The following is an 11,510-nucleotide window of genomic DNA, read 5'->3' on the forward strand; positions in this document are numbered from 1 at the left end:
CCCTCCCCGAGGACCTGCAGAGTAACAGCAGCACCAGCCGCCAACTGCGTTTCCTTCCAGTCTAGCACAGCTTTGGGGTCAGCCCTCACCTTGTAGCTCTACTCTAGGTTTTCTACTATAAAACCTTGGCCTTTCCTGTTTCTCCCCTCCCCAGCCACTCTCCCTGGTAGAATATAGACAGAGTGAGACTCTCTTTTAGTATCTTGGAGGCCTTGTGAAGGTCACCAGAGCTCCCTCCCCAAACCTGGCTAAAGACCTCTCATCTTCCCTCCACTGACTCCATTTAGGCTCACGTAGATGATCTGCACGAGTACTGCCCATGGCTGCTCTCCACTCAGGAACACACTACCCACAGCCTACGGGCACTCCAGGGAGCTTCCATCTCCACCTGCCCCAAAGCAGCCAGCATCCACTTCTGCCCTTGTAAAGCAGACCTGGCGTGCAGAAGCCACACTTTCTGCTGAAGCACCGTAGCTGCAGCCCTGTCCCCTCCTTTTCAGTTCCCTCTTCCCCCCCACCCCCAGCAAAGTCCTGTGTTTGCTGTGGGTAGAGATGGGGAGGGAGCAGCTTATGGTTCCCCTCGTGCCCCCACTGGACTGCTTTTTTTCTCTATAGAAAATCAAGATGAACTCTTAGGGAGTAGGAAGAGCGGAATCAGGGTGGGAAACTGAGAAACCAAAGCAGTAACAAACCATTTGCTTACTTACTTCCATTTGCTGGGAGACAGAGAAGGCCCAGCAGGGAGCAAGGGTCAGCATTTGCAGCCAGGCAGATTAGCTCCGGGTGTGCAGCTGTCCTTGGTTTTTGGTTTGGTTTGGTTTTTGAGACAGGGTTTCTCTGTGTAGCCCTGGCTGTCCTGGAACTCACTCTTTAGACCAGGCTGGCCTCCAACTCAGAGATCCGCCTGCCTCCTGAGTGTTAGGATTAAAGGCGTGTGCTCCACCCACCTCCTGGTGTACACCTTGGTTTTTAGATGCAGCAGAAGCTAGCTAATCTGTCCAGCTAGAAAGCAGTAAAGCTGGAACTCAAACCTAGGTCTGTGGAGGCCAGACTTATTACTTTTCATGTGTGTGTGTGTGTGTGTGTGTGTGTGTGCACGCGTGCTCGCACACTCGAGATCAGAAAACAACTTAAGAGTTCTCTCCTTTCATCATGCAGGTTCTGGTGATCAGACTAAAGTCCATTTCAGCAACCATGTATATGTATATGTATATGTGTATATAACCATATATATGTTTGGTTATATTTGCAAAATAATTTTATTTCCTCACATGCAGTAAATATATTCATCTACAAGTGCATATCTTGCACATCTGCTCACAGATGACTTCAGAATTACAGTACTAGGCTTACTAGTTAAGCATGCACTGACCCGTCTTAATTAGATAGGAAAAGTGAGTGTATTGGATTGGTCGCAGCATGGCTTGCCTTACTCAGTGATAGCAATGAGAAAAGGTGTTAGTTCTGCATCTGAGTAAGAGCGTGGCCTGCTTGTGTATGGCGGGAAAGCTCCGCATGCAATCCCAGTCATGCCACTGCTCCCCACGTCTGTGACTCCGGTTCAGACAGCATCTCGGGGAGACTCATCCTGGTGGCTGCGGCCCAGGTCCCAAAGGAGCTCTTGGGTACAGCTCTGGGTGACCATCAGCTGCTTGTGTTTTCCAGCCCCAGCAGTGCCTGCCTTCAGTGGCATCAGCTAAAAGTCCTTTCTTTACCTCCTGCACCAGGAGCACACTGGTTCTCCTTAGTAGCTTGTGGGTAGCCAGGCCCGAGCCAGTGGACATCCCTGGAAGATTGACTGTTTGTTATAAAAGCCATGACTCGGGGCTGGTGAGATGGCTCAGTGGGTAAGAGCACCGACTGCTCTTCCGAAGGTCAGGAGTTCAAATCCCAACAACTACATGGTGGCTCACAACCATCCGTAACGAGATCTGACTCCCTCTTCTGGAGTGTCTGAGGACAGCTACAGTGTACTTACATATAATTAATAAATAAATAAGTAAATAAATAAATAAATAAATAAAATCTTTAAAAAAAAAAAAAGCCTTGACTCAGAACCATTGATGCGAGAGGTGCATTTGAATGGGAGTAGCCTCTCTGGTGGGTTCTCCCAGCACCTGCCCTCTGCTCACTACAGATGGGCTGATGTACCCAGACCCCACAGCTGCTTTCTGCATCTTTAGGCTCAGGCTCCAGGACTGCCACACGGTCCTGGGGCAACAGCCAGCAGCATGAGAACCAGGCTGATCTCTACTGTGAGTCATGTGCCACAGTAACTTCTTTTCGACCCTGTCCCATCCTGTCCTCTCCTTTCGTAGGCCGTTGCAGAGGAGAGGGGCGCAGGCTCTGTAGACACTGCACTCAGAATTAGCCTCCAGCAGCAGGGGCTCGGTGCTGCTGAGGGAATGGTGTCCTTCTCCCAGCATCTGATGAATGCAGAAGTGAGGACGTGGGGCTTTAAGGAACTAGAGCTCTGACAGCATGTATCAAAATTAGTATTGCATTTGGCAGCCATTGAGACTGAATTGAAAAGACTCTTGAGATCACGCAATGCAAGGCTTTTGGAACAGGACATAAAATCACATCCACAGTGATTCCTCTGCAGAGCCAAACCGCATGAAAGAAGGGCTGGAGACAGCAGACTCACTCGTTCACTGCTCTGCTGACATGAAATAGGGGACGGTTTTGTTTTCTCATTTTAAGTAGTGTAAGTATTAAGTTTTAAATACATACAGCAGTGGCCTGAGAGATGCAGCTGGAAGCTGGTGTGTACTTTGATATCCGCCTTGCCTTAGGACCCTGCAGTCACCAGGCTGCTGAGGTGGACAGTGGCAGCCACTACAGCCAATTCATGTTTTGTGGTCCTGTCCACTCGTACGCTTCTGTCCCAGCCTTAAGAGTTTCTTGGTGTGCTTCTCCACAGACCGAGGACTATTTGAAACGGAAGATCCGCTCCCGGCCCGAGCGATCAGAGCTGGTCAGGATGCACATTCTGGAAGGTGTGTGAGCTGGAGGTACCTCCCTGCTGCGAGTGCATTGTGCACTGTGGTTCTGTGCCCTCCACTTTCTGCTGGTGTCCATCGTCTGCTAGCAGGGCCAACTGTTGGCTTCACAGTCAGACACGTGTGTGGCTGTTACTGTCTTACGGGAGTGCATAAGAAGCCTGGGTTGCCATGACCCTTTTTTTTTTTTTTTGGTTTTTCGAGACAGGGTTTCTTTGCGTTGCCCTGGCTGTCCTGGAACTCACTCTGTAGACCAGGCTGGCCTCGAACTCAGAAATCCGCCTGCCTCTGCCTCCCAAGTGCTGGGATTAAAGGCGTGTGCCACCATGCCCAGCCTGGCATGACCCTTCTGGGTCCACCACCCACTGCTGTATACTGAGTCACCCACCCACTGGGATAACATGGTCATGGTCTCTGTCTGCTGGGATGGAGCCCTTTTCTCTCCCAAACACTGCAGTTTGTTTGGAGTTCACTTGCTCACTCACTCCCCCACTGGTATTACCTAAGCACCTATGATGGCAGCCATACTCACCCAGCTATACTTTTCGTTCCTGTGGTTAGCTATAGGATTCGTTTTCTATAGTGTTTGAAAGGGGAAGTTTGGCTCCAGAGAGTACCACGTATGTACCTATTTTTGTTTGCTTAGTTTGGGGGTCATTGGGAGCCTCAAGGAGACCTTTTCAAGTCAGAACCCCACATTTTGCCACTGAAGCCACCGAGAGCCAGGACAAAGAACAGTTTGCCTCGGTGGCCCAGGTCTGAGTGGAGCAGAACAGTTCTTGCTCTGGTGTTGTGGCTGTGCAGTCCCACCTCAGAAGCTGTTCAGGTCAAGCCTGGCTGGAATTGTCCAGGGACCCTGGAAGCCAGGCTACACTCCTGCCTGGGCGTGGTTCCCACTCTGCTCCTGTCAGCTCCAGTTGTTCTAGGGGCCCTAGGCCAGGAATCTGGGACCTTTCCTCCCATCTCTCTGAACCCCCTTCTTTTCCATGTAGAGACCTCGGCTGAGCCTTCTCTCCAGGCCAAGCAGCTGAAGCTGAAGAGAGCCAGGCTGGCTGATGACCTCAATGAAAAGATTGCACAGAGGCCTGGCCCCATGGAGCTGGTGGAGAAGAATATCCTGCCTGTGGAGTCCAGCCTGAAGGAGGCTATCATTGGTGAGGAGGCTTCCACCCTGTATGGACGGTAGCCTGAGTGTAGAAGAGAGGCTGAGTTAAGGGGGAGCTCACCGGGAGGAAATGCGAGGAAGCCTTCAGGGGAGGCTTTCGGGAGGAAGTGGAACCCAGGCCCATGTTCATCTTAGGAGTTGTGGGCTGCTGAGGGCCCCACCCACGTCCATCTACACTCATGTCCATCTACGCACACGTGTGTCCACCGTCTATTCAGACACACAGCACAAGTCCCATGTCATTCCCTCCCTCATATCTGAGTTGTCTCTTCAGTGTGCCCATCTGTCCTGCTCCAAAGTCTATCGACCATCACCTCCCACAGGGCGGTGCCCACCCAGCCCTGCTTCCAGGACGTGGCTGGGTGCAGGAGCGGGATAAATAGCACTTGTGGGGCTATCCTGCACATGGTCTCCATCCTGTCAGTGTGGCCAGTGGCTTCCTCCATGATGGGCCCAGCTCAGTGTGAACTATGGCTTATCTGGGCTAGATCACCCTTAAATGTACTTGGGCCCACCCTGCTACTGTCTCTGAATAGGTCCTCATGCTGGGAGGAAGAAAAATCTGTTTGTAGAATCGGTGTGAAGTCTAGCCACAGGTGAGGGAACAGAAGGCCAAGCCCCACCCTCACAGTCATAGCCCATCCGGCTGCAGTCTACCAGTGAGAGAAGCTTAGATGTTCCTCCTCGGTCCCAGGGCTGTAGAAAGCCTCAGGTCACAGCTAGACAGGAAGAAGCTGTGGGCTTGTTCCTCTTTTTATCTGGGGTCCTCCCCTCTCCCCAACCTCTTCCCCCAGCTGTGGAGACTGGTTGTGACATGCCTCTTGACATATCCTCCTGGCCTGGGTTTCCGTCTTTCCTCTACTGCCACTGCGAGTCCCAGCTGGGGCCCCTGTCCCTGCCTCTGCCTCTGCCCCCTTTCAGCCAACTCTGTCAGCTGTCAGAACATGGTTCTGGGCCAGTCCAGGCGCTCAAGGCAGTAAACTGTCCTGGCATATTTGCTGCCCAGGCGCTAGGTCTTGGCTTCATGGACCTTTGAAGGAGGGCATACTTTCACTGAGCCCAGGTACCTGTGAGGTGGGGACCCTCCCCCCATAGCCTCAGAGCCTTAGGCTGTTGTGGCCTTTGGGGACTGAGCCCTAAGGAGGAGCTGTGCTCACTTGCTGTCACCGTGGTCTGTCAGCAGCAGGTTCATGGCCTTCACTGTGTGAGTGTAAGCAGTAGGAAAACAAAACTGGGAGTTTGTACAAAGGCCCAACCACATAGCTCCTGGCAAGCCTGTTCCAGAGGCTGGCTGTGCCTCTGAGCTCTGCACTAAGGCAAGGCGCTCGCTAGGTTCTCTATACTGTGCACCTCTTAGATGCAGGGCTGGATCCTGCCAGCCCTTCCTGCCTACCTTCCTGTGTGCTGGCTGCAGGAGTCTTACACTGGCTTTGCATTTCAGTGGGCCAGGTAAATTACCCAAAGGTAGCAGACAGTTCCTCCTTCGACGAGGACAGCAGTGATGCCCTGTCTCCTGAGCAGCCTGCCAGCCATGAGTCCCAGGGTTCAGTGCCATCACCCTTGGAGTCCCGAGTCAGTGATCCACTGCCCAGTGCCACCTCCATATCACCCACTCAGGTGAGATTACCTCCTTCTAGATTCTTACTCATAGAATCTAGAATTCTACCTGCCAAGGCCGCCCAGAGTCAGGCCTCTGTCCTGGGCAGTATGAGCAGTTCCTACTGTATGCATGAGGGATAGATGTGTATGTGTGGCTGTCACCTCAGATGCCAACAATGGACCCAATTCTAGCAAGCTGAGCATAAGGAGAGGCTGGGTTGGGGTCCTGCAGCCCTGGCCACCCACTCCTATTGGCTCTCCTAGTCAGAGATGTGGCTGCCACTTGCCTGGCCTGTCTGGTTCTCTCCCAGCCAGCCTGGCTTTGTAACGTGCTATCTATCACCCCCCTCTGTCCTCCGACCATGAGGATGGCAGGGCAGGATAGATAAAGTCTACTTGGGGGTGCCAGGGTCCTTACTTCCTCCCTCCCTCCCTCCCTCCCTCCCTCCCTCCCTCCCTCCCTCCCTCCCTCCCTCCCAGGTTCTTTCTCAACTCCCAATGGCTCCGGATCCTGGAGAGACGCTTTTCCTGGCAGAGCAGCCTCCTCTGCCTCCCGCACCTCTGCTGCCCCCCAGCCTAACCAATGGAAGCATCGTCCCCACTGCCAAGCCTGCTCCCACACTCATTAAGGTATTTTCTGCCAGCCGCTGTCCTCCCAGCTAGATGTCATTCTAGCTGTGGGAACGACTGCAAGGGGTGGGTCGGTACATCCTCTAGCGGTCAAGGACCTGACCCAAGGTGACTTGGGTATTTCTCATCTCTGCACTGCCTGTGGGACACTGAACACTATCTTAGCCTGTTTTTTGTTGTTAGGAACACGCTTCCACAGCCTGGATAGAGATTAAAGAAAAAGTCTTGGGTCAGGGAAACGGCTCACTGGGATAAGGCACTTGCCACCAAGCCTGACAGCCTGAGTTTGGTCCTCCGGATGTCTATACTTAAAGATTCCCACAAATTGTCTTCTTACCTCCACATGCACACTGTAACATTCACACACACACACACATACACACACACATTAAAATGTAATTTTTTTTAAAAGGAAGTTTTTCTTGGCTTACAGTACTAGCCCATGGTAGTAGAGCTCAGTGGCCAGGATTCAGACATTGGGGCTCCACCCTAAGATGATCTTACATAGTCCTAGTCACTCTGAAGGCCCCCTCTACGTATAAGTTAAACCACCACCCTCCTCAGACCTCATATGGGGAGTTCAGCTCCAGTGTAGATTCAGCAGGTGTGGCACACTCACCCACTCACCCCGTGACAGGCACAGTGAGCCAGGCATTTGTGCCTAAGGGAGCTACCTTCAGGTAGAGCGCTGTTAGAGGCTGGCTGAGCTGAGCAGTACGGTATGCCACTGCCTGTGGAGCCTGCTTGTTTGCACTCCTTCCTGAAGCACCTGGGAGAGGGGTTATTGTCATTGTCAGGGCCATGTAGCCCCAGTAGTTTTACCTGTCCTCTCATTCTCTTGGCTCCCTCCCTATACACCAACATGGCAACCACCCCACCATCACCTCCAAACCCCCATCCCTGAGGCTGCCCTTGGCCACGCCTTTCCTTCGGCTCTGTGGCCTCATCAGATACACTGACAAAGTCAGGACCTCTTCTTGGGCTCCAGGAGCCCAGCTCCTTACCGCCACATCATATCCATGTTGTCTTCCTCTAGTGGGCTACCTCTGTCCACACCTTCCTGTGGCCACCGGTTCAAGACTCCACCTGATCTCTGCATCATCTTCTGCCTTTGTCTCACCTTTGTCTGCTCAGGAGTGTCTAGGCTCCCACAGTCCTCTCTGGTACCCCCTGATTATTTGCCTTCATCTACCTCTGCCTGCCCCAAGAGCAGGGTGTTGACCATGGCCCACTGATCTTTCTTGGTTCTTGGCCTGAGTCCTGCCCATCCAGGCCTTATTATGGTTGTGTCAGCTGGGAGCCTATGGGCACACACAGAAGATTGTGGCATCCTGATCAAGAACAAAGTCACTGTGCAGCCTTGGGCAAGCGACTTCTGAGCTTGTTTCCAAATCACTGACACTTCCTTTCTAGGTAGGACTCTTCAGGGGCCTGAATGGCGCTCTTTGAGCATGGCCGTGCTACACAGCTCAGCTGTAGTTTTGCCTCTTTGTTTTTATGTTGCTTAGTCATGTGACACCTTTACAGCTCCATCTGATTGGTCTTTCCTCTGGCCTGCCACGTCTTCTAGGATAGGGCCAGTCTCATAGAGTAGGGGTGGTGGGTGCTCCTCAGAGGATGCCGGGCATGGGCCTAGGTGGTGCCTCCCTGGGGTGGCCCCTGATGCAATGTCTCATGTTCCCTCAGCAAAGCCAACCCAAGTCTGCCAGCGAGAAATCACAGCGCAGCAAGAAGGCCAAGGAGCTGAAGCCAAAGGTGAAGAAGCTCAAGTACCACCAGTACATCCCCCCCGACCAGAAGCAGGACAAGGGGGCACCCGCCATGGACTCTTCCTATGCCAAGATCCTGCAGCAGCAGCAGCTCTTCCTGCAGCTGCAGATCCTCAACCAGCAGCAGCAGCAGCAACAACAACAGCACTACAACTACCAGGCCATCCTGCCTGCCCCTCCCAAGTAGGAGCACAAGTCCCTGAGGCTATTCACCTGGGCCCCACTGCCTGCAGAGCTTAGGAAGGTACTGAAGCCCTTTGTTTCTGTCTTGCCTCAGGCCCTCAGGTGAGACTCCTGGAAGCAGTGCCCCTACCCCATCACGCAGCCTCTCCACCAGTAGCAGCTCCAGCTCAGGCACCCCAGGGCCCAGTGGGCTGGCACGCCAGAATAGCACCACGCTAGCTGGCAAACCAGGAGCCCTGCCAGCTAACCTGGATGACATGAAGGTAGGTGACTGACCCGTTCTCACTGGAAGACTAGGCCTTTCCCATGAGGGATAAGGGGCAGGTTTTAGGCAGGGATAGTAATGGCCCATGACCACAAGACAGAAGGCAGAGGCAGCTCTAGATCTGGTCTGCTCTGAAAGGAGCACTTTAGAGTAGGCCTGTGGTCATAAGAACATCTGCCCTTGTGTATGTGTGTGGGGCTGGGGACAAATCTCCTATTCTCTATTATCATGTCTGTGAGTAGCAGCAGGGCTGTCAATATTGCCCCCTCCACTTTGCCAGTCAGTGCCAGTGGCTCAGCCTGGGCTCAGCCTGTTTTCTTTGCCACTGATCAGAAGGTGGGACAGGCCAGAGTCTTCTCTTGAGCATTTGTCCTCCTGTGTCATAACCCGGATCTCCCAGTAAGACCACATTAATGAGGGTCTTGGGCTGATGGACTCCAGCTGGACTTAAGCCCTGTCCTTGCTGCTCCATAGCGTTATGACCTCAAGGCTGTATTATTTTGTGAAGAAATTGAGCAGCAAGCACCATGTGGGGCTGGGAGAGAGTACTCTAGAGGAGGGGCTTGCAGGGTAAAAGACTCGGGGAGTCATCTGGGATGGCCATTGGGACCCAGATGAAGGGCTCCCACCTATCATAGCCTGTCCTTTAAACTTGGCCCATTTTCCCTTGTCCAGCCCCCCAGTTCCCAGCCGCTCTAACTCTCAACCCCTGCAGGTGGCAGAGCTGAAGCAAGAACTGAAGTTGCGGTCCCTTCCCGTCTCAGGCACCAAGACAGAGCTGATTGAGCGCCTGCGTGCCTACCAAGACCAAGTCAGCCCAGCTCCAGGAGCCCCCAAGGCCCCTGCCACCACCTCTGTGCTGTCCAAGGCTGGTGAGGTAGTGGTCGCCTTCCCTGCGGCCCTGCTAAGCACAGGGTCAGCTCTTGTAACAGCAGGCCTTGCTCCAGCTGAGATGGTGGTGGCCACAGTAACCAGCAATGGCATGGTGAAGTTTGGCAGCACAGGCTCCACACCCCCCGTGTCTCCCACCCCTTCAGAGCGCTCACTGCTCAGCACGGGTGATGAGAATTCCACACCTGGGGATGCCTTTGGTGAAATGGTGACATCGCCGCTGACACAGCTCACCCTGCAGGCCTCCCCACTGCAGATCGTGAAGGAGGAGGGTGCCCGTGCTGCGTCCTGCTGTCTAAGCCCTGGTGCTCGGGCTGAGCTGGAAGGACTGGACAAGGACCAGATGCTGCAGGAGAAGGACAAGCAGATTGAGGAGCTGACCCGAATGCTCCAACAGAAGCAGCAGCTGGTTGAGCTGCTGCGGCTACAGCTGGAGCAGCAGAAGCGGGCCCAGCAGCCAGCCCCAGCCAGCAGCCCTGTGAAGAGAGAAAGTGGTTTCTCCAGTTGCCAGCTGAGCTGCCAGCCTCAGGGCTCTGCCCGTGCTTTTGGCTCTGGCCTAGTGGTTCCCACTACCAACCATGGAGACACTCAAGCCCCAGCACCAGAGTCCCCACCTGTGGTGGTGAAGCAGGAAGCTGGGCCACCTGAGCCAGATCTGGCCCCCAGCTCCCAGCTGCTCTTGGGCTCCCAGGGCACCGGCTTCCTCAAGAGGGTCAGCCCTCCTACCCTGGTCACTGACTCTACAGGGACTCACCTCATCCTCACTGTGACCAATAAGAGTGCAGATGGCCCTGGCTTGCCTGCAGGGAGCCCCCAGCAGGTAGCTGAGGAACGGGCAGGCTGGGGTGGCATGTCTGGGTGGAGAATTGAACACTGTCTTCTGCAGGCTGTATTATCACACTCAGGACCTGGGTTCCTGAAGGGACCTCCTTGAGGCCCGGTGTTCTGTCACCCTACAGCTGCATACTTACCCCATTCTGTATCTCTTCTTCCCTATCCACGAGAACTCCCAAAAGTCTGTTAGCTAGCAAAGTTGTTCCTATGGGCAGTGAAGGAGGCCTTCCCCACCCCGGCAACTTGTCCCTACCCACACCAACAAATGTTTCTTCCATTCTCCCATCTAGCCCTTGTCCCAGCCTGGTTCTCCAGCCCCTGGTCCACCTGCCCAGATGGACCTGGAGCACCCACCTCAGCCTCCATTTGCAACCCCCACGTCTCTGCTGAAGAAGGAGCCCCCTGGTTATGAAGAGACTGTGACCCAGCAGCCTAAGCAGCAGGTGAGGATGCCAGGAGCTGGGGTGCTGCAGGCAAGATTAAGGCACTTCCCTGATAACCAGAGTCTGAGCCTCAGGACCCAAATGGTGGAAGGAGAAAACTGATTCCTGCAGACTGTCTTCTTCTGACGTCCACACACGCATGCAAACACTCACACATGTACAATAAATAAAACTGTTAAGGATCTCACAGGAGTTGGGGGATGAGCTTCACAGCAGGCCCATGAAGAGCACATGGAACACCCAGTGCAAGGCAGAAGCACAAGCTAGGATGGTGCATGCCTGAGCTTAGACAGTATCTGGGTGCCCATTCTAGACTTTTATGTTCTTTTCTGTTTCTGTCCCACAGGAAAATGGCTCCTCCAGTCAGCACATGGATGACCTGTTTGATATTCTTATTCAGAGTGGAGGTAAAGCCCCACCCCCAGCCGTCTCCCTTGCCTCTAGTCACAGGTTGGCTAGGTTTCAGAGCAGCAGGCTGATACCATCTTGAAGGTCCTGGCAGGCACACTCCTTTGACATATAGTCCTTTGCTACTTGTCCCCACAGCTGCTTGGTAACCACACACACACACACACAGCCCTGCAGTTAGGTGAACACAGCCTACGTACTGAGCAGCAGCAGCAGCAGCATTGCACCAAGGGCCAGGGCAGCCCCAAGAAGGAAGAGGGCAGACGAGCACAGGGTCACAGCTAGATCATAAGTGCCTGGTCCTGGGCAGTAGAGTGTACG

At 53.8% G+C, this 11,510-nt stretch overlaps 1 protein-coding gene across 5 annotated transcripts in view; it reads left to right on the forward strand.

Annotated features, from left to right (window-relative positions):
• Mrtfa (myocardin related transcription factor A) overlaps positions 1 to 11,510 on the forward strand; it is a 169,762-nt gene that overhangs the window by 155,549 nt on the left and 2,703 nt on the right. For all 5 annotated transcript variants that reach the window (XM_021183976.3, XM_085831766.1, XM_085831767.1 and 2 more), the window contains 9 exons: positions 2,924 to 2,999; positions 3,995 to 4,156; positions 5,609 to 5,784; positions 6,247 to 6,396; positions 8,083 to 8,348; positions 8,443 to 8,611; positions 9,329 to 10,324; positions 10,629 to 10,781; positions 11,128 to 11,188. In XM_021183976.3, the coding sequence (XP_021039635.1) occupies positions 2,924 to 2,999; positions 3,995 to 4,156; positions 5,609 to 5,784; positions 6,247 to 6,396; positions 8,083 to 8,348; positions 8,443 to 8,611; positions 9,329 to 10,324; positions 10,629 to 10,781; positions 11,128 to 11,188 (2,209 nt within the window). The remainder of the gene's footprint in view (positions 1 to 2,923; positions 3,000 to 3,994; positions 4,157 to 5,608; positions 5,785 to 6,246; positions 6,397 to 8,082; positions 8,349 to 8,442; positions 8,612 to 9,328; positions 10,325 to 10,628; positions 10,782 to 11,127; positions 11,189 to 11,510) is intronic.

Source organism: Mus caroli, unplaced genomic scaffold (genome assembly GCF_978045245.1).
Source record: "Mus caroli unplaced genomic scaffold, Mus_caroli_1 scaffold_16, whole genome shotgun sequence".
Taxonomy (NCBI): Eukaryota; Metazoa; Chordata; class Mammalia; order Rodentia; family Muridae; genus Mus; species Mus caroli.